The sequence below is a fragment of the Callospermophilus lateralis genome, unplaced genomic scaffold, assembly GCF_048772815.1.
Source record: "Callospermophilus lateralis isolate mCalLat2 unplaced genomic scaffold, mCalLat2.hap1 Scaffold_148, whole genome shotgun sequence".
Taxonomy (NCBI): domain Eukaryota; kingdom Metazoa; phylum Chordata; class Mammalia; order Rodentia; family Sciuridae; genus Callospermophilus; species Callospermophilus lateralis.
The window spans coordinates 110095-133691 of NW_027512614.1; the positions used below are offsets into that span (position 1 = coordinate 110095).

At 38.4% G+C, this 23597-nt stretch overlaps 1 protein-coding gene across 1 annotated transcript; it reads right to left on the minus strand.

Moving 5' to 3' along the window:
• Positions 1 to 232: 232 nt before the first annotated feature.
• Positions 233 to 21615, minus strand: LOC143387688 (uncharacterized protein C8orf34-like). The gene is made up of 3 exons (XM_076841924.1): positions 21482 to 21615; positions 16380 to 16552; positions 233 to 294 (listed from the first exon to the last, which is right to left on the minus strand). Exons 1-3 carry the CDS (start codon positions 21593 to 21595, stop codon positions 267 to 269), a joined length of 315 nt encoding a protein of 104 aa, XP_076698039.1. The 5' UTR covers positions 21596 to 21615; the 3' UTR covers positions 233 to 266.
• Between the last annotated feature and the right edge of the window lie 1982 nt (positions 21616 to 23597).

Below are 23597 nucleotides of genomic sequence, written 5' to 3' on the forward strand. Positions count from 1 at the left end.
TTTCTAATATATTTGTTTTTTTTATTGGTTGTTCAAAACATTACAATGCTGTTGACACATCATATTTAATACATTTGATTCAAGTGGGCTATGAACTCCCATTTTTACCATGTGTACAGATTGCAGAATCACATTGGTTACTTTCTATTATATTTGTATATATGTGTCTACACACACACACACACACACACACACACACTGCATACTGTATTTCTTACTTGACTATAAATACCTCAAAGGATGTTCCAACTCCTTCATGGTGTGTATTATAGCTTCAGGATTCTTCCCCAACATCTGCAACATAGAATAACATATATTATACTATTTTTTGTCAAAAAATAGTATCACATATGCCCCCCAACACAAAGTACCCAGCATGGCAGTGATACATCTGACTGTTAGATCTCTGGACCCCTGAAGGTTTTTTTGTTGTTGTTTATTATTCTAGGGAATAGGAAATTTTTGCTTATATTAATGCAAATGAAGAGATGACCAAAAGCATATTAGAGACACTCCCCTTCAATATGTGTACTAAAAATATAACTAAAAGTTCCTTTGTAGGAGATTTGCAAAGGATCACTGGAATGTTTTAATGTTCATGTATTATAATTCTCTGCAAATGATTTCTGGATATTCCCATCTAAATAATGAAGTTCGAACTCAAGTTGAAAATATGTCAACAACCAAATATAATAGTTTGAAGCAAAACCAAGGAAGGTTTTCTTTAAGAAAGGAGGAGAAGAAGAAGAAAAATAAAACCAGAAAATGTGCAGGCCTTTTGACAGTCTAAAAAGGAAAATCCATATTATCTTCTATGTTTAGTTTTAGAGATTTATGTTCTGAGTCTACAGTAATTCTTCTAGCTTAAATAGTACATTGTGCACAAATATGCACTTAAATAAACTCTGACTAATCTAATGATCGTGAAAATATTTTTTCACATTATAGAGAATAAAAAACTTTCAAAAACTTAGTAAATGCATTTACTATTACTTATAACATCTTAGGAACTTGAACTGCATTTGGCACGTGGCTTAGAACATTGTTTGGGTTCCCATAACACTCGATAACAAAATGTTACCGAATAGATGCTGAAACACAAGAAAATATCTTCAGGACTTGATGGGTTCTTAACTTTTCCACTGGCTGCATTATTGTATTACATGGATCTCACCATGGTGGCTGGATGCTAACTTATTCCCAGGCACTGAGGTGGGATGGTGTGGGCAAAAGAAAACTAAGAAGCTTCCAGGAAACTTCATGCTTGACCAGTCCTGGACCACAGGGGGAAAAAATTACAGAGAATTTTGAACCTTTAGGAGTCACATGAAATCTTTTTAAATGCTGCCATCTTAAATTTTCAATAAATGAAAGATTCATGTCATGGATCTGGTTCATTCCTGCATTTTGCTTTAACTTGGATTGGTTCCTGCTTTTCAGTTCTTGATGGTTCAAGGTCAAATATGTTTTCTTTTAATGAGAAGTAGAGAGACTGGCTTGTATAGAACTTTGCCAACTTAAAAACAAGGATTTTTTTTCTTGTGAATAGAAAATTGTGACCTCAAGTGGTTATAATTATAAATGATAATAGAGTATTGTGCTAGGTGACAGGCAGTTATTTAAGTTTGAATCCTTATGAACTTATTTATTCCTAAGAGCAACACCATGCAATAGATATTATTATTTGTATTTTATAGATGGGAAACCCAAGGCAAATATATGTAATTAACTTGGTCAATATCATATAGTAAGCAGTTGAGTTCAGAGTTGAAGTCAGTGACCAGAGGATGGATAACAATCATGTGTGTTTTGCAGAAGAAACTCTTGGAGATGCAGGATATGTATTAGTTTCCTGTCATTATAATGAGATACCTGAGAATTAATTTTTTAATATTTATTTTTTTAGTTATAGGTGGACACATTTTATATTTGTGTGGAGCTGAGGATCAAATCCAGTGCCTCATGCATGCTAGGCAAATGCTCTACCTCTGAGCCACAACCCCAGCCCTGGTAATTAATTTTTAAAGGAAAAAAAAAAAGATGTATTTTGCCTCATAGATTTAGAAGATTCAGTCCAGGTGCATTATACTTGCTGAATGAATGTGTTTGAATGGATTTTCTCAAATGTCATCATTGGATTATAGCAAGGCAAACACAGGGCCATGTTCAGCTCCTCAAAGGCCACACTTCAACCTGCACTCATTTGGAATTTGTGCAGGCAGAGATGGCACAAAAAACAGCTGAAGTTAGGATTCAGAAACATAAGTGAAAACTGTGTAGTGAGGAACATTTCACAGGACTGTTACTGTAAAACACAGGCTTACCAGGATAAAACAGTATTTAGCATGTGAAAGATGTTTTCATACATCATCATAAAGTCCTATTTTTTTCAACTATGCAGATTGATTTAGTGAAAAGTAAAAAAAAAATACATGTGTAGATTTTCAATAATCTGGTTAACTGTGGTCATCAACAGTCACAATAATTACTGGAATTTTTTAGAATATCATATATTTCAAGATGAGACCTACTCAGATTGAGGTAATTGGGAAGTTATTTTATCAGTATCTGAGATTTAGAGCACTAACTTCAGTGGTTCTTAAAAAAATTGTTATATCTTAAAACAACACATGTTGGGGTATGTTATTCTCCACTATGTACTAATTCTATATTAAATCATTTTTGTATTGTATTGAATAACTTTACATATAGTATTTTAAGCAATCTTATGGACAATATTGAAGGATACACAGATTTAATTTTTTAAAATTTTCAGACTTTTGTCAAGAATCTTTTAATCCTCATTTTAAAGTGACAATTTTTTGTCATCCCGAGAGTTCTATTCATCAATACTCAAAAGAAAAAAAAATTGACAAAAGTGCATTTGTATGGTACTCTGTATTTCAGAGTGTTCTATATACCTTAAATTATAGACAGATAGATAGATAGATACGTAGATAGATAGATACACACATAGATAGATAGATACATACATACATACATAGATAATTTTTCAGAAAACATTTAGGGTCCCCTTCCTTTTTGTATTTTGATATCATTGAGAAAAAGCATTCATTTTTCACTAGGTAAAACGTGTGTTCTTAATTTGCAAGGATGGGGAGCTTTTTGTTTTCAGGGGTCTTTGATTTAAAAAAAACAACAGTGAATATCCTTTTTCTAGAAGGTTGATCAGGATGTAAAACAATTTGCCAAAAGAATGCCTTAAGGTACTGAGTCCCTCTAACAAATTAAGTTTTTATTTTACAAAATTTGGCATGATATTGAGGTTACAGAAATTCAATGACGACATTCAGCAAAATAATCAGTATAATTATAAACTGTTCATGATTACTCATTTTAAAACAAGTGATATCTGTTTGTAATAACTTTATTTGGGTTGGCAATATAATTTTAGTTTTATATAATTATGAGCTAAGGATGGAAAGCATAAAGCATGACTAATGTTTTAATTTTTACACATCTCTGGAATGTGACTATTAGATATATGCCTCAGCACCAATTATAAGAAAGCCTAAAAATTTTTACAAGTAATCTTTCATAATAAAATCTGTAGAAAGCTAGTTATCTGTCAAATATAATTCTGAGGATTTAAAAAATGAATAAAAATCAGAATAAATCACATGGAAAAAATCAAACACATAATAGCTATTTGAGTTTCAACTAAAATAAGATGATAAATTCATGCAATGTAATAAAAATGGGCTCATATTTACAAACTGAAAAATCTTTTAAACTAATAAAGCCCCTCAAAATTTTCTTTAAGAAGAATGGAATAAATATAATTTTTATAAATTACTTTTTTTCTATCATGACACCTTTTCACCATATTTTCAAAAAAAACTGATTTCAATACATCTTTTTTTAAAAATTGGTACCAGGCATTGAACCCAGAGGCACTTAACCACTGAGCCACATCCCTAGCCCTTTCTATTTTTTTTATAGTTTGAGATAAGGTCTCACTAAGTTGCTTAGGGTCTTTCTAAGTTGCTGAGGATGTCTTTGAACTTGTGATTGTCCTACCTCAGCCTCTTGAATCACTGGGATTATGGGCATGCACCACCATGCCTGTCTAGATTTTAATAATTTTTAAGAAAAATTCTTAGTAAAATATTTTACTCATTGTGGCCATTAATTGCCAACATAAATATTTAATAATGTTTTGCATTTGTGGTTGAGAACTACATGGTTTGATGTTACATGTCAGATATATTATTCAATGTCTCATAATTACAGAATCAATTTCCAAGGTGTTTAAAACTGTTGTGTATTAAAATTCTACAAGTTTGGCTATTTTATTACCTGATAGGTAGCATTAATATTACATTAACCTACTTTTGTACTATGCATTTATAGACAGTATTTAAAACAATCTTACAGAGAACACTTATTCTATTTTAAAAATTATAGATGCCATATATAATATTTTCATATACCTAAAACAGTTAAAAAAGAAATCCACATATATACAATTAAACAACTGAGTAATTAACTATTAATCAATAATATATTAACAATGCTAGATATTTTCATGGCTGAAATAAGAATCACCACTTTTACTAATATCTACTAGTACAAGTAAAAAATGTTTCCCTTTATATCAACCTATTTTATTGAGGAATAATCATTGTTTATATTAATATTAGGTAATAATTATACCTTTGACTTATGCATTACCTCATAAGGTTTACAGAGTGCTTCCCATGCATGATAAATTAAATTTTAGCCAGTTATAGCCTGATATACATAACAAGTTAAACCCTTAAAAACACATAAGTTTTAGCATACTCATTCTACAACATATCATAGATTCAAGAAGATATTTGAAATACCAAATGTCTCTCTTGCATCTTACAATAGTCCTATGACCTAAAATTTGATATCACATAAATTTTCAAGAACTTAACATTTGTATTTTGCATGTTACTCTACAAACAGTTTCAAAACTAAGAAAATGTACATCACAGGGAAACTTTATAACTTAGAAACCAACATTATTATTCCACCACAAACCTATGCTGAGATGTGTGGAATTACAAAGAGAAAGTCCAAACTGAAATATTAAACTTGCTCAGTACACAGACTAAACTGTCTAAATGAAAAAAAAAAAAGAATTAACAAAGGACAATTATGAATTGCTTATCATTACATATTCTCCAAAACCCAATCCTCTAGTTGGAAAACAAGAAATGTCATAACAGAGCAGTTGAGATGTAGGAGATACCAGCACTGAGAAGTAACCTGTGTCTCATTTAAGAATCCCTTGGTCTCATCCCCCCTCACTGTTACTGACCAAAACAGAGGACCCGTCACAGAAGAGCCCATATCTCTGTGAACAAACCTACAGGAGTAATGACAACACGACACCCAATAATCTTATTCCTACTTGTCCTTCAGGACTAACCAGGGGCATCAGCATGTCTAAGACACATTCTCTGATCACTGTCCCTCACTTCTGGATTAAATGTCACCTTTATATGCAAGTGGGTGTTAGCCCAATTATTGCAGGTAGAAAACACCACTAGAGTGATGTATTTACATTTTTAGTTTGAGTGCTTTGAGTGCAAATTTCCTGCAAACAGACAATTATTATTTTATTTTTATATCCCTGGGACCAAACCCAGCCTAGCACATAAATGCTCAGTAAATGTTTATTGAATGTTGAATGGAAGTTGAATGTAGATACTGTGACTACATCTGGCACATCTACAACACTAATGATTTAGAGGGAAGGAGAAAGAGTTAATTGCTTTAAAATGCAAAAAAAAAAAAAAGAAATATTATTAATTGCATGTAGTAAAAATGCCACTATACAGTTTCCCTAATGGTGGAACTAAAGCAGTTATTATACCAGGAACCATTTTGAACCTACCATTATTGACTATGTAACACCTCTGAAGTATAAATATGGAGACATGCATCATTTATTATAATGAAAGTACTTTACTACCATTGACACTTTAAATCAAGATATGTGATTTAGAAAAAAACTATTTTTAGAACATTTCTTTTTCTCCCTGGGACTCCATATTTTATATGTAAAACTTATGTGAAGCTTTCAAAGTATTACATTATTTTTCTCTTTCCAGTTAAATATAGTAGTATCTTGTCACAAAAAAAATCAGAAATTATTTAAAATATTTATATGGAAAAACTGATATCACTGAATTAAAAACACATTGTGTTACAGATGGCTAACTCTCTAAAATAAAATTTCATTTTCTTCTTTTGAAAACATGATTTTCCAAAGTGAGGCTCAATTTAAAAACTACCTATGTGTTGGGGAGTTAGGGGTGTATTTCAGTGGTACAGCATTTGCCTAGCATGCACAAGGCCCTGGGTTCAATCCCTTATGCCACAATAAATGAATAAATAAGAGAAATTTATACAGGAGCAAAATATAAATATGCTTCACTAAGACATATGAAAAGATATTCTATATATACAAGATTTCTTTTCTTGCTTTCATTGTCTGTAATGTAGATTATAGTATTGCCTATTATATAGACAATTTGACAACTTAAAAGGGCTAATATTTGTAGCACTATGGAAAGTAGCTAGACTAATATGCGAATAGAGCAACTGAAGTTCTCATTTTGATTTTGCATTTTATACTGTAAACTTAAATGACAACAAAATATTTTATTGAATAATATCATATGCTTAATAAAATTACTTTGTTTTTATGCAAAAATTCAATTATAGTTCTATAGATATTTTCCCCTTTATTAATAAATAATAATTCTCCAAGTAATACTGTTTGAAGCAGGTGTTTTATGAAGATTCTGACAAGTTTATTTATTATTATCTACCTAAATTATATACAATAACTAGAAATTACATGTTTTATGCAAAATTAAGATATATACTATCTTAAAGATGTTATTTGATACAAATAAACATAACGCCAATGTTTATTTTTATTCCCATAAAATAACATTGTTTTGTAAAGCTAATATATGATCAAAACATGCCTAGTTACAAATAAATTTATCTTCCTGAATGTAATCTTAGATTTCTACTCCAGGTCCATAACTGTTTTTCTAGATTCCTTGGGGCTGGATGTGCTCAGCTGCATAAACTGTATTTTATGTGACACCTCCAAGGAGGGTCTGAGGCTTGACTTTGCTATCAATTACAGTAGTTCTCTATGTCGTTATGTATCAGCATCACCACTGAGTAGGTTAAATAAAGAATCTACGGTGTTCAGATCTGGTTTTGCTGTCATGAGTTATGAAAACCATTTCAGTTTTCTGAGCAGCTTGAATTTCATAATTACAGATAAGGACTGTGAGGAACACATCAGAACACACAATTGATAGGTTCCCAAATGCTGCTGTTAGGTGGGGGCTGAGCCTTGATGAGCATTGATGAGTCTTGATGCTGGAATTTCAGAAGGCAGAAGTTAAGTCATTGGAATGACAATGGGAGACATTAAAAGCCTTCTGGTTGACATTGATAAAGGTGGTTTCAACAGGTGGTGGAAATAAAATTCTTTTGGGAAAAGATTACAAGTAGAGGGGGATAGTGAACAGAAAATAATGGCAGTGAGGAGCCTGGCTGTAAGAACAATGAAAAACAGAGCATTGACAGCTGTGGCCAGGAAGGAGGCTTCCTTTTGTAGAGAGGCATCCCATCAGAGTTTTATGGTGATGGGAATGATCTAGCAGAGAGAATAGAGGCAGACACAGGGAATAAGCAGCTTGCATAGTGGCTGAGACTACGCATCTAGAACTAAGTGAGGGGCTTGTTTTGGGTGGGAGTGTGGGCTGCACCCATTTGGGCACAGGTGAAATAAGCCCACCCATGGTGCTGGGAGGGTGATTGTGGAGGAAGAGTCTTTGAACCTATTTCCTCCATGAAACAGAAAGCAGCATCATCATTAGAGAAGAAGAGGAGGAGAAGAGTTTGGGATTTGAGGAGAGAAGTGAAGACGTGAAATCATTTCTGAGGAAAGTGGATATGTGGATTGTTCAGCCACTGGCAACAACTTTGCCAAGCAGCTCCAGCGTGCACCTGCATTTGGGAGGTCATGAGTTCAGTGACGCCAGCCAGTGGAGCCACAGGTTCTCCAGCCTTTGCTGGTTTCACCACAGAAAGAAGAATTGGATTGTTAAAAGGAAACTAAGACAAAGGAAACGAGAGTCTAGTGAGTTGAAGGTATCTTTAAGAGACTGACTACAATAGTGGGCCATGGACAAAAGCTGAATAAGGAGAAAAACAAGGAACCAGGTGGTGGGTCAGGAGCAATGGAAATTTAACACAATCAAAAATTATCAGGATGGAAACTTGGCACACTCAAAAGTTGGGTGCCAGAAGGAATGAACAAGGACAAAGGCTGAGAGAGGGTGAGATACCTAAAATTGACAATAGCAATGGCAGATAATGATAATGAGAGGGTCCAGGATATGATAGAGCGAATGAGTGGGTCAGACAAGGTGGAATTCAAAACCAATAATAAAGAGCAGGTGAAGGAAAGGAGGGATCAGATTTGGGAAAGAATCACTGATGTTTATATTGATTTCACCAGGAAGATAAGGATTTAGGGAAAGTGCCTAAGTGGGAAGGGGAAAAGACCAGGGGATGGTCAAGCATGGCTTCAAGAACATGTGGATGAAGATCAGGCTGAAAACATGATATTCTGGAAGCCACAATTCTAGGGAGAATTTTTTTGAGGGGTGGTGGTGTGGCAGGTAAATTGATAGATCAAAATCTGTAAGCAGCAGAGAAGCAAAGACTGGTCCTGCCTCTTCTCTGGCCCCACAGGCTGAAGATCAAAGAAGCAAAAAATAGCATAATTACAAGAAAATAGCCTCAAAATAAAAACCTTCTTCTCAGCAAAAGAAACAATCAACAAGGTGAATAGGGAGCCTACCTTTTGGGAGCAAATTTTTGCCACATGCAAGTCTGATAGAGCATTAATCTCCAGGATCAGAACTCAAAAAAGCAAACAACCCAATCAATAAATGAGCTAAAGAGCTGAACAGACACTTCTCAGAAGATGATACATATTTGATCAATAAATATATAAAAAAGTTTAACATCTCTAGCAGCTAGAGAAATGGAAATCAAAACTACTCTAAGATTTCATCTCGCGCCAGTCAGAATGGCAGTTATCAAGAATACAAACAACAGTGTTGGTGAGGATGTGGAAAAAAAGACACACTCATACATTGCTGGTGGGACTGCACATTGGTGCTACCAAACTGGAAAGCAGTTTGGAGATTCCTTAGAAAACTTGGAATGGAACCAGCATTTCACCAGGTATCCCACTCTTGGCTTATACCCAAAGGACTTACAAATGGCATACTATGGTAATGTGGCCACATTAATGTTTACAGCAGCTCAATTCACAATAGCTGAACTATGGAACTAATCTAGATGTCCTTCAATAGATGAATGGATAAAGTGTGGTATATATATACACAACGGAATAGTACTCAGCATTAAAAAATAAAATAATGGCATTTGCAGGTAAATGGATGAAGTTGGAGAATATCATGCTAAGCAAAATAAGCCAATCCCAAAAAACTAAAGGCCAAATGTTCTCTCTGATGAGTGGATGCTGATGCATAATGGAGGGGAGAGCATGAGAAAAATGGAGAAACTTTGGGCACAGGGGAAGGTGGGGTAGGGTGGGGGTATGGGGTAAGGAAAGATGTTGGAATGAGATGGACATCACTACCCTAAGTGCATGTATGACTGCATATAAGGTGCAACGCTATATTGTGTACAACCAGAGAAATGAAAAGTTGTGATGCAATTATATACAATGAATCAAAATGTGTTCTGCTATCATATATACCTAATTAAGATTTAATTAAGTAATTAATAAGAGAGAGAGAGAGAGAGAGAGAGCGAGTGAGAGAGCACAAGAGCACAATGTTGTGGGCAGCCAGAATGCAGAGAGCAGTGTTGAGTGAAATAAAAGGAAGAGAGGACTGAGGTCTTTCGAAGAGCATCTAAGGGTTCTCAGAGCCTTCATCTGGCCCTCCCTTTTCCAGCTCTCAGTCCTGGAACTCTTGTGCAGAGAGAGGCTGTAAATCATTTAAGGGCACAGAATTTGGACCAAGAGAGTCCGGTAACCAACCTTGGAACAGAGAAACAAACACTCTGGGACTTGGTTTCCTCATTGCTACAATAAGGATAATAATAATGCTTTCATAAAGATAAAGCAAATCTTAGATTTCATCTCATTCCAGTCAGAATGTCAGCTATTGTGAAGACAAAGAACAATAAGTGTTGGTGAGGATGTGGGAAAAAATGATACACTCATACACTGCTGGTGGGACTGCAAACTGGTATAGCCAATATGGAAAGTAATATGGAGATTTCTTGGAAAATTGGGAATGAAACCACAATTTGACCCAGCTATCCCTCTCCTCAGTCTATTCCCAAAGGACTTAAAAACAGTATACTAAAGGGACACAGCCACATCAATGTTACATCAGCACAATTCACAATAGCTAAACTGTGGAACCAAATTAAATACCCTTCAGTAGATGAATGGATTAAAAAATGTGGCATACGTACAAAACGGAATATTACTCAGCAATAAAAGAGAATAAAATCATTGCATTTTCAGGTAAATGGATGGAGTTAGAGAAGATTATGCTAAGTGAAGTTAGCCAATCCCAAGAAACCAAATGTTGAATGTTTTCTCTGATATAAGGAAGCTGATCATAGTGGGATAGGGAGAGGAAGCATTGGAGGAATAGACAAATTCTAGATAGGGCAGAGGGGTGGGAGGGGAAAGGAGGCAATAGGAGGTTAGAAACAATGGTGAAATGTGATGGATGTTATTATGCAAAGTACATGTATGAAGACACGAATTGGTGTGAATATGCTTTGTATACAATCAGAGAAATGAAAAACTGTGCTATATATGTGTAATAAGAATTGTAATGCATTCCACTGTCATATATAAATTAAAAAGTTGATTATAAAAAAAGATAAAGTGAATCAAGATAGAATGCACAGAGCAGTCTCTAAGTGGTAATTTAATAGATCATGTGTTCAAAGAACACCAGGTGGCATCCTGAAGATTTGCATGGCTTCCAACATAACAAGAAAGGGAACATTTTGGGAGACCTTATGAAAAAAAGCAGCAGTCAATATTTCCATTTGGTGTTAATATATTCAAAGAATCATTTTGCTTTGGTTTAGAAGGGTAACTTCAAAACTGGATTAAATGAAAACATAAAAGTTTAAATTTAGTGGCCAACCTCCCCTACCTCAGCCCTCGTGGGCCTATCAGTCCTGGTGAAACCCCTTCCAGCTCCTCCACATATCCCACCTCCTGTCTCCAGTCTCTCCCGTGTTTCCAACCTTGCTCCACTCTGCATCATGCTCTGTCCCTGAGCACAGATTGGTAAAATTCATTTAATCTGGCCCATTGTCTCTGTGTGGTAGAAATCTGGATGATGTCTCTCGAGAACTAACTCTTGAGCTTGTAGAGTGCACCTTCATGGCATTTGAGAAAGAATCTATCTCTTTTCTTAACTACAATTAGAAATTAATTGGCTGCCTTCATATTAAAGCCCAGGGAGTTGAAGAGATCATAAAGTTTCATGCTTAGCTGTTGTACTTAGGTTTTTATGTAGAAGAGCTTAAAAAAGCTAAATACTATGTTTTATAATCAATTTAGTGAATGTTCACTTATTAAATGCTTATTATGTGCCTAGCAGTGTGGGAGCCGAATTGCAGAAGTAAGACTCTTCTTTTTCTTTTCCTTACTTTCTTTCCCTCTTTCTTTCTCATTTCCTGAATGTTAAAGAAGCAAATGTTTTGAATACAGTATTTTTTTTCTTTCACATTACTCTTACCCAGTATCTAGCACATTATCTGCTATTAATGTTCAATAAATATTTAGCAAGTTGACTTTTTTCTTTTTGAACTACTTTTTTCCCTCTTACAAACACATTAAATAAATTCAAAATTAAAGGGATCCATATGTCTTCAACATGAGAGATAAGAAAATCCAGGTAAATAGGAAGATTGATACTAAAAAGAAGAAAAAAAAACACATAGATAGTAATGTTGAAGATGAAGAATAAAAGTTAGATTATAAATGCATAACTTCTATGCATCAACCTGCAATTATCAAGATGATTTCAGGAGGGTTGAAGCAAGTATTTTTTTAATCTCATGAAAACACATGGTGTTGACATTAATATAGCACAGGTCTGGAAGACCTAGATATGGAGTAAGCCTCAAATGTTGCTTAACACACATGAAGTCTATGGATAACTAGTACTGTGTTTTGCAAAATAACATGTTTTTCTACTCAAATAAATTAATGTATTGCTAAACACCTTAAAATAAATTTTAAGCCATATGAAAATAAATTCATTGATATTCTGGAATAAGTGTGTGCTTTATATTTCTAGTTTTAAAACAAATTTATTAGTCATGAGGTACAAATTTTGTATATTTTGGATATTAAGGCTTCTCTTTTGGATTTCTTTGACAGATTTACCACTATTAATCAATATTTTATACCCTTAAAATTTTCATGTTAGAGTATATCTAAATTACTTAAGTTTGACTTTTCTTTGTTGTTTTTTACATTTTTTGTATGATGTCCACAATAATCAAAATATGACAGTAGTAGGGCAATTTCTTTGCTCTCGGTCTTTGCATGTAAAAGAGTACCCTCTCTTTGATCTGCTTTGTTCTTCTTATCCTGCTTCATTTCCCATCATATGACCTAATACCTCTTAAATTTATGTCACACATTTGTAAGTTGCCTGGTCTATTTCTCTGGAAAGGGAGCATTTCCTAGCTTTATTCACTGGCATATCAGAAGTCATTTTGAACTTTAAAGAAAGGGAAACTTCTTAACAGGAAGAAAATTTAGTTTCTATAGAGACATTTAACCTATATTTTTAAATAATAAGATTTAGATTAATTATATGGCATGTTTAAAATCAAATAGCAGTGCTAAGTTACAAAGCCATTTCACCAGATCTATAATATTTATGGATATTATTCTTGTTTTAGTAAGGTGGTTCAGCTTCAAAGGAGCCTCATTAGGTTTTCAAGGCTTGATGAGCCTATTTACAAATTAACATTAAGATTTAACAAGTTATTTTAGGAAATTCATTACATAGCTATTGCAATGTCTAATTAAGATGGTTTAAAGTAAGATTATATAAGATTATGAAAATTTTTGTTTACATTTATTTTTGTTAACATGTGATTATTTTTTATAACTCTTCATGTGCAGTAGGTATATATGCTTTCCGACTAACTGTCCAGACAAGCTACAGCTTGTCTGTAATAGGTGGTATCTGACAAACACAGGAAGTCTTGAAGCATTCCCCAACACATCCCCCTCACTTTTATAAACACCCTTTCTTCTCTTGTTTAGGGGTTTTTTAATTTCTTTTTTTAAAGCTCTCTCAATTATGAATTTGAAAGTCAAAGAAAGAATAAGTGGAAAAAGTCCATCAACACAAAATACAAAATTTTGCATGGAATTTAAGAGATTTACAGAGCTCTTAAGTCCCATCCAGAGACTGGCTAGGGGTCATGGATGTCATATTAGTGTCTCCTGTTCTTTTCTGTTAGTTTCCCCATAGTACCCTTGCAACTGCCTTCACTTTAACCAGCACTGAACCATTAGAGGTGTCAGTTACACATTTCAAAATTGTTGAACCTTTTTGTACAATGCCATACTTGGGGGAGGGGGGCTAAGGAAAAAAGTTTAATTGAAATACATTATTTTAAAAAATTCTCTAGGAAAATATTTCAGGTAAGTTTCTACCCATAAGACTCTCAAGGTTTAGTATAACATCTATTTAATTCTCTTTAAGAGTGACAATTCAGCCTGTTATGTTTCTATCATTCTGCATGAAAGGGAAAGTTGGCTACTTGCTAAATATGGAGTATTGTAATAACAACAATTCAGAGAAAAATATGAACAATAGATGTAGGAAAAAATGTGCAAGGGATATGGGCAACAACTAAAGATAGACAATAAGTTAATAAGCTGGTGAATAAGTTTTACCTTGCAGATGTCTAGTAACAGTCCTTACCTCCATCACTCCTTTAACAGAAGCTTATCGACAACAACCATATGCAAGCCCCAGTGGGAGAAAGAAAAATGGATGAAGTCAGGCTTGAAAATCAAATTTTCTTTGAGGAGTCTAGAATATCATTCAGCCTGCTAATGTTTAATAAGGCTAAATTATTGTACATGTTCATTACTATTTAAGGGGAAAGACTAATATTATAGGTACAGATTCTACATCCATTAAAAAGTTATCTACATCACTTTCTTATTCATCCAAATCAAGCTGAATTCTGTGTGAGCTAGTAGCAAAAACATAGGAATTCTGTCTTGAATTAGAAAAAAGGGAGAAATGTAGTTTCTAACAGAATTTACCACTGTTCTCTACATGTATTTCAGATATTTTTTCTGCTCTAATGGAACATCAAGGTAGAATTTCACCACTTTCTTATATTCATAAGTATGTCTGAACCCATAACTTAAACACAAAGAAAAATAAAAGTGAAAGCAACTTTCCAAGACAAATATTTGAAAGCTCTTCATAGACTGCATGCCTGTAATCTCAATGACTCAGGAGGCTGAGACAGGAGGGTTGCAAGTTCAAAGCCAACCTCAGTAACTTAATAAGGCCCTGAGCCACTTCAGGAGACCCTGTCTCAAAATTTTAAAAAAATAAATAAATAAAAGAAGAATGGGGATGAGCCTCAGTGGATAAGCACCCCTGGTTTCAATCCCTAATACTACTACTAATAATAATGAGTTTCAGAGGAAGGTATTCAATTAGGATTGCAGAAAATGATTCAATTAGGATTCCCCTTTATTCAGCATTCCAAAGAGAATAAGAGCTTCCTCACTGAAGCAAGGAAGAACATAGAAGCAGTGAGATAGCCATGATTATTATTATGATTAAATAAAAATAAAATGAAAGCTGACATTTCTCTATTTTACAATTAAGAACTAAATATCTACCAATGAATAAAGATAAAGGTCTAGTGGGTGTTATAAGTCTTATATTAAAAATAAAATTACCCTCATTGATAGGTGAAATTGATCTGGCGTTTCACAGAAGAAGATAAATGGATTTTTAAAAATGTTTTTCTCCTCCTTACATAAGACACTTCAACTATTTATATTATTTAAAAGTTATTTCTCATGGAAATAGAATCAATTTTATATATGTCTGAAGCACATTAATGAGTATTTTGAACTTCTTTCCCTCCACCCAAGTTATAAGTCAAAGCAAAGAAACTCTGAAAGCTATTACATGTAGAAAATGGTTTTCTCTTTGAGGAAAAAAGTATTTATGGGCTGCTGCTAAATTTAACAGAGGCAATACAAATTTAGTGTGGCTGATTTATGCATAGGAGCAAGGTTTTTGTGGTGGTCAGATAATGACATAGAAAGTTCCTATTACAAGTTTCTGGTACATTTTAATTATGAATATTTAAATGTTTTCTCAATTTCGTGTCAGCCACGCTTCCCATAATGCTTTCCACCTCAACTTCCTTGAAGTTTTCATTTTACTTTGAGTTGCACTCTCAAAATGATATTACAAAAACAACAACAACAAAAACAAGATAATCTTGAATATGCTCTACCTAATAAATATGATCTGGACATTTCAACATTACTCCACTTGTACCAGAATAAGGATGCTTAAGGCAAATCTGCCACCATTTGGGCATCAGGGCTCTGAGTAAGAGTTATATGTACTTGCAAGTTTAGAATAGTTTTAAAAATTAAATATTATGGATAATTATATTGAATCATAGTTTTCAACTATAAACCTAAATAGTTCTAAAGCAAGATTTCTATTTTCTTATATTTCACATTTAATCTACTTCTTACACTATATTATGCATTTAAGTTTTTTTCTTCCTGATGATGAATTACATCATTCTAATACCTCAGGAATCCCCTCTCCAAGTCTTAACAGCCAGCCACTTGCTGCCCAGTGTTATAGTTGGTCTTGACTAACAGCTTATAACCTTGAAACTATTTTCCCTTTTGGTTTTAGTAGCAAAAAGATGGTAACCACCTAGATGTGAAGAAAAACACCCAAACCAAGAGCAAGCCTAATGACACTCTAAGTTGACATGTAAAACTATGTACTTATTATGTGTGATGTGATGTTTTGAAGCATACACACACACACACACACACACACACACACACACACACACACACATCATGGTAAAATTAAATCTAGCTAAATGTTTTATCCCACACAAAGCTTACCAGTTTTTCTATATAAAATTACTATGAGGTATCTCATCAAAATCCTGCACTTGGGTTTATTTTCCATTCATCTTTTAGTCATAGAATCCCGGAAGGCATCTCTGCTTACCTTCCTGCAGGGCTAGAGCCACTGTCTTCACTTTCCCATTGGTCATTTTTACTTCTTGAAACTGGGGGCTGCAGAATTCCAGCAGCTAGTGGATCAGCATCGTTTTCTTCTCTACCAATCCATTCTCCAATCACTGGGGGCCTCAGAAGAGAGGAACTGAATTCCATTGTTTCCTTAAGAGAAGAAAAGAATGTGCTGCTTTAGATGGCTTTTTCTTGTTCATGGACAACAGGAAAATAACCCTGTCTAGAGGGTTGGCTGCTCACTCAAACCAAAATGTTCTTTTCTTTCTCCTGAATTGACCTAAAACTTCAGTTCTCCTCATCTCTACTCAACTTCATGTTCTGTGTGGTTTATGCTGATTCCTGAGGATCACTGTGATACAGGATTTAGTAGTAAAATCTTGGATTTGGATTTGGAAGGTTACACATGTGTTCTCAGATGAGGAGTAGGACTAGCATTCCTGGTGGAAGGAGGAGGGTGCTTTAGGGCCCACAAATTGAGAGCGTGGTGTCACTCCTGGAAATAGTACATAATTTCTCTGGAAGAAATTGGGTTGGGGTCAACAGACAAAGTGAAGAGGCAATAGGGCCAGATGGACACATCATCTCCAATTGTGAAGACTCCTGGACTTTTAAAGATCCAGTAGAGGTATGTCATACTAATTCAAAAAATGTTAATCTCTTCTCATAGATTTAAAATGAGGTAACTCATTCAATTGAATGACTTGAACATGATTCAGCTATAAAAATTGTGTTGCATGAAGATACTGAATATATGTAATTGCTAGGGATATTTTAAGTGAAAAAAGGACAAGTTAAAAAGAAATACATATACATTGATCTAATTTTCGTTTAGAATTCACATGGATTGACACCCATCATTCATTCATTTTCTAATGTCCATTGATTCTTAGTATGTGCAAAAAGCTGCTCTTTACTAGGCAAAACATTGAGTAAAACCAAAGTTTTATAAAGGTTTTATTTGAAGGGAAGAATTGAGGGTGATCTTAAACTTTTGATTTGGTATTTCCATGTCTTTTCAACATTTTATGATAAATATAATCTGGTGATTTTGAAAATAGTTTGATCTCAGAAACACATGCTTTATTTAAATTATGTCTAATGATAAGTTTTAGTATTAGAAGTGTCTTGAACAATTTTGAAAATGTAGATCTTGTGTTCTGAGTCTTTACAATTCACAAATATATAAATCCAATACATGATACAACAAAAATAATAATATCATATATGTAATACAATGTGTAGATAAATATAATTTCAAAAGCAGCATATAAAAAATAATGTAGATAATATTTGATAAGAATTTATCAAATATAATTTCAAAAGAAGCATATAAGGAATGATGTAGATAATATTTGATAATAATTTCTCCAAGTGTGAATAAGTAATAAAAGGTAGTTGGATACCTAAATACTGTTTTAGCCTATGAAACATAGTAGATGTACTTTAATAAGAGTGTGTGGGCTGGGGATGTGGCTCAGGCGGTAGCGCGCTCGCCTGGCATGCGTGCGGCCTGGGTTCGATCCTCAGCACCACATACAAACAAAGATGTTGTGTCCGCCGAGAACTAAAAAAAATAAATATTAAAAAAATTCTCTCTCTCTCTGTCTCTCTCTCTCCTCTCTCACTCTCTCTTAAAAAATATTTAATAAGAGTGTGTAACTTTTTTTTTAAAGAGAGAGTGGGAGAGAGAGAGAGTGGGGGAGGGAGAAAGAGAGAGAATTTTTTAATACCCAATGTACTATTATATTGGCAGAATTAAAACGTCACTATTGAAAAATCCACAGGTACCAACACCAGCAGCCTTTGCCTTAATAAAAAGCCTCAGCTAACAATCCGGCGACATGGACAAGATGACATTTGCTTTTAAGAAAAAGTGAGCTTCAGAGAAGGGAGAAAGGCCTACCGTCCTAACTCATGTCTTGTGGTGGATTAGCAACCTTCACTTCATCCCTCAAAGAAGCAAGCCTCCAGGGAAAAGCCCCTGATGGCAAAGACACATTGCAGGAGCCACCAACGCAGGCTAAATGTAACTGCGAAGAGCACACAACACCAAGGACTCCCCGTCCTTCCTAACCCACCAGGAACCCCAGGAAACAAATGTCTTTTTTGTCTCTAAATTCCCACCATGCACTAAGGCACCAGAACTATTCCTAACCCCCCTCCAAGGAAACAGCAACCTGCAGGAAAGGCCAAGGAGGCGTCTGGGAGCTCCGTGCTGCCTGAAGGGCACACAGGGCAGGGCTGAAGGTCTGCGGGGTCCGCGTCACACAGCCTCACTATAGAGTACAGGCAAAGCCCCCTGGGGAAAGAGAAGGCCGTGAGAGCCAAGTTCCAGCATGACCAGCTGTGGCAGCTAGTGTAGCTGCCAGGGAGGCCAGGAGGACAGTAAGGGATCACCTTTTCCATCTAGGGACACCGCCGGCTTCCTCAAGGATGTCGGCATTCTATTGTTTGCTGGGGTAGAGGGACCTGTCCCTGGCCCCACTGCGAGGATGATGTGGAGAGACTCCTTGGTCGCCCTGGCTGGGATCCTGGCCACATAGTGCACTTGGCTGTGTGCTGTCCCTGCATGTGGGCTGAGGGTGGGGGGCCTGTTCCTTGGAGTAACTGTCCACATCAGCATTGCAGTCACTGCACCCAAGAGGGCCACTGGGTTCTGAAGGAGAGATGGGCCAGGTCAGAGACACCCCCACAGAACAGGCCACCCACCTGCACCCAAGTGGGGGTCCTGCCCCCGGCCTGCAAACGCCCCTTCCCAAAAGACCTTCACAGAAAAGGCTGGGCACATGCCACACCATTAGTGGAGATGGGGTCCCTCTTGCTCACATGCCCCAGATTAAGCTAATCTTGTACTTAGTGACTGTAGTCACGCTACTGTGATCAGAGGAAAAAAAAAGAAAAAAGAAAAACCCCAACAATTAGGTACCATGCAGGGTTAAGAGTTTTCTGAACTATTAGAAATTTAACCTCAAAACAGCCCTGGTGAACAGATACTAAAACCCCCTATGTTGCTTATTATTCTGGAAAATTCTTGCTCAGGTTTACTGTACCATAAATAGTAACTAAGAGACACACTCCTCTAGAATTAAAAGGGCACCAGGCAAGAGCTTCCTGTTTATATACTAAATACCCAATTTAGAGAGTGCTAGATGGAAATGTAGGCATCTCCCCTCTTCATTTAGTGAGTGGGTCAACCCAGATCTTGATTTCAAAAAGACACTACTTTTCCTGGTGGAAGCATCACCTGCCCATCGTAGGTGGACCAGGTGTCCCAGTGGCTTTTTCTGACACTTTCCAGGGCTCTTTACTGTATCTAACACAGAGCTTGGGCTGCCTCTGCATGATGCTGTGGATGTAACCTTTGGGAAGAGGCCCGCGTCTCTCAGACACACACCTGCAACAGACTCCCCAGGTTAGAAACTGCAGAGGAGGTCTCAGTGAGTTTGAGGAGCAGGACGGGTGGGGCTGCTGCTGTAGTCTCTCTATCAGTGTGAGTTACTACTGTGCCACCACGAAGCTGGCAATGGGCCTGTTTTCTAGTACCATTTTCCCAGCAAGCACTCTTTGAGCATCTGCAGCCATGTTAGAGGACCAGCTCTCTCAGGCCCGGCCTTCAGCTCAGCAAGCGCTCACAATCTCCCACCAACTGAAACAGCGGCCCCTGCAGAGAGCTTTCCCTGTGAGTATGGAATACAGAGCAGGTCTTGGCACTGCCGCTGCACTCGCATCCCTTGGTACCTTCATGGTGCCAGAGCCCCCACACAGATCCCAAAATCCAGGGATGCTCAAGTCCCTTGTATATAACAACACACCATTTGCACATAACCTGAATACACTGTCCCATGTAAGTCACCCTAGATTAAGCATTGTGACTAGTAGAATGTAACTTTGTGTGCACAGCTATTGGACTGTGTTTTGGGGGAATAATGACAAGGAAAAGAAGGCTGCATGTGCATCACCTTCTCCGCCCTGGATATTTCTAGTGTGTAGAGAATCGAACCCACAGATACCAAGGGCCAACTGTGGAAGCAGGGCTTGGTTTCAGGGCCTGGGGTTTCCCTTCAGCTGTTTCTGACAGTGATCCTAACTTATCGAACTGGGAGGCTTACTGCTAAGCCCAGATGGTGACCTTCTGGAGAGACAGGATGTTGAAACCTCTGCAGAGCTTGCACAGACCAGGACTGAGCTGAACAACAGAGGCCTGGGCCAGCAGCTGCCTCGTTCACCTGATGCTCCCTCCTACCTAACGCCAGACACCTGAATAGGGAGCTAGAGGCCATCTCCACCTACGGAGGACAGTCACCTAGATAGAGCTCCATCTCACTGTGTCAGAGGCCTTACTGTTGCTCTCGATGTGCTTGTTGGCCCAATGGCCACCCTCAGTCCTGATTGAGGTTTCTCACCAGTCAGAAAGGGTCCCCTGAGAAGAGAGGTAGCTTGGAACATCTGGTGGCATAATAGTTTCATCTTCAAGGAGATAAGACAATGAAATATTTAGGATTGCGGTGACAACAGATGCAGATGCGCATTCACTGTCAGGCCCCGAACAGGATCCCCTGGCAACAGCCATCGAGTCTGCGCAGAGACCAGGAGTTGGTGCAGGTAGGAGGCCCTCCCAGACCCGAGCTGAACCTGAGCCCAGGTCAAAAGCATGTGAGACCACAAAAGACAGGGAAGAGTGACAGGAAGGGAGACAGAACTAATAAATCCACAGCACTGTGATGCTTCAAGGACAATCCACCTCCGTTTATGAGGAGGACATCAGCAGGAAGTTCTTTTTTTTTTTTTTTACTTGTCAATAGACCTTTAGTTTATCTATTTATATGCTATGCTGAGGATCAAACCCAGTGCCTCACTCATGCCAGGCAAGTGCACTACCACTGAGCCCCAGCCCTAGCCCCAAGGCAGCTCCATTTCTGGCTCTGCCCTGACTATGAACCCAGTGTCCGCAAGACCAAGGGTTCAGTTCTCCAGAACCACATTCCCAGAGGTCCTGGTGTTCCCAGAGCATGAGAGCTCTTGAAGAGTGTGGACCTGGCTTCTCCTGCCCTGGAAATGAACGGCCACCGTGCTCACCTGTGTTGGTGACACTGTACTCCTCGCTCTTCTTCCTGGTTTGGTAGATGATGCACACCCACACCAGCGACATAAGAACAATGCTGCACACCACGGTAATGGTGAAGATGCCATGGTGGTCCTTCCTGCAGCCAGGCGTGGGCAAGATGCTCAGCTGGCTGTGAGCGGGCTCCGTGCCCAGGGTGTTGGACATCTCGCAGGTGTACTGGCCCGCGTCCTCCACCACCACGTTCTGGACCACCAGCAGCTGGTTGTCGGAGGTGAAGTGGTGCCTGTCGGTGAGGCTCAGGAGGCAGTTCCCCTTGAGCCAGGTGATGCGGGGGGAGGGGCTGCCAGTCATTGCACTGGAGGGCCACCATCTCCCCCACAGACACCACGAGGTCTTCCAAGGGTACCACCAAGGACGGGGTCTCTGCAAGAGATCAAGAGACAGCACACTCACTCTGGGGCCTCAGTGCTGTGGTCTGCTTGGTTCTCTAGACATGGCATAATCCCACCTGAGGGCTTCCATCAGCGTGGCAAGCTTTTCAGAAGATGGCTGATCTCTGGTCATAAAGGTTCCTGTTCCCAAACTGTGCTGTGTCCCTGTTCTTGACTAAGACCACACCCCTCCTGCATGCTCGTTGGTCACCAGTTGCTCAAGGTTCTGGCACTGCACTGGCCTTTAGGGGCCGGCTCTGCCCTCTTCTGCTCTCCTGCCCAGGACCCCATCGCTTGGTCACTCCCACAGTGAATGCCATACAAGATGCGCAGGTTCTTGAGTCCCTTGAAGGCGCCTTTGGTGATGTGGCTGATGGAGTTGTGGCTGAGGCACAGGATGCTCAAACTGCCCAGCTTGGCCAGGCTCTCCTTGTCCAGCCACGTGAGGTTGTTGAAGGACAGAATCCAGGGGAGGTGGAGGGGCACAGGCCATTATCAGGCTTCACAGACTTGCTTACAACAACCCATGGGATCTCCGTGGGCAGGGAGCATCTCACAGTGGATGTGCAGCTAGGTCATCCACCTGGCCTAACAACAGGGATGGCTGTGCAGGTCCCAGTGTGGTTAAACTGTGGGGATGGCACAAGGTCATGCAATACAAAACCTCCCTGCTGGTGTCCAGGCTGGTCCTGATTCAGACTTTTCTTGGCAGAGGCCCGACACCCTGGATAGGCCCCTTGTGGGTCAGATGCTGCCACTCCATGCACTGGACAGCAGAGGGCACCATGCATCCCTGCCTGGGACAACCACTGCAGGGCCTCAGCCTCAGGCTGGAGGCTCTGGCCTGAGTGTCACCTACCCTCCCTGTGAGCAGGACAGGACACACCCCAAATCATCCATTTAGCCTGCATGTGAGACTCCAACCCTCCTCCCAGACACCCTTGCATTTCTGACACAACCCTGGCGCTGGTCACTTGGCATACGGGTCACCTCTGATTGAAAAATGGGAAGTTTGGGCTGGGTCAGGAAGAACAAAAATAGTATCAGTGAAGATTAATGGGTTTTTAAAGGGGGCAGCAGGCAGCCTTCTTTCCCTGCTGGAGAAATAAGTCATGGTTTCTGTCAGTCACAAGACCTGGCAGGAGACCAAAATTATATCCTCACCTGCAATTAAGGAATTTGGCTTAGGGGAGGGGCGGGAAAGCAACCCTCAGCCTGCCTCTGAGGTGACCTGAGAACGGGGCAAGCTTCTAGGACTGGTCAAGGGATACTGCAGTAACCCCCGGTCCCTCTAAAGGGCACAGCAGACAGCGGTCCACAGCCAGAAAGGGGAGCAGGGAGCTCAAAGCCCCATCAAGGCTCTGGAGCACAGCTTCTCCCAGGAGGTCACACACCCTCTGCTGAGTCACAGGACGGTGGCTCCTCACCCTAGGAACTAGACAGGCTCAGGACTGTGGGACTCAACCTGCCCTGCTTCCCCAGGGCTCCTGGACTAGGACAACAGAGAACCACGTGTCCCTGGAGTTACCTCATGCGGTCCTCACCTGAGCAAAGAGTGTGCCATCTGATACCACAAAAGGGAGGAAGCAGCACCCTAAAGCACCAGGAGGGCGAATCTAACACCCCAAGTCCAAGGGCAGTGAGCGGGGAGGGAGAGGCAGGCTGTTGCATGGCACACGCTCTGACCACTGACCCA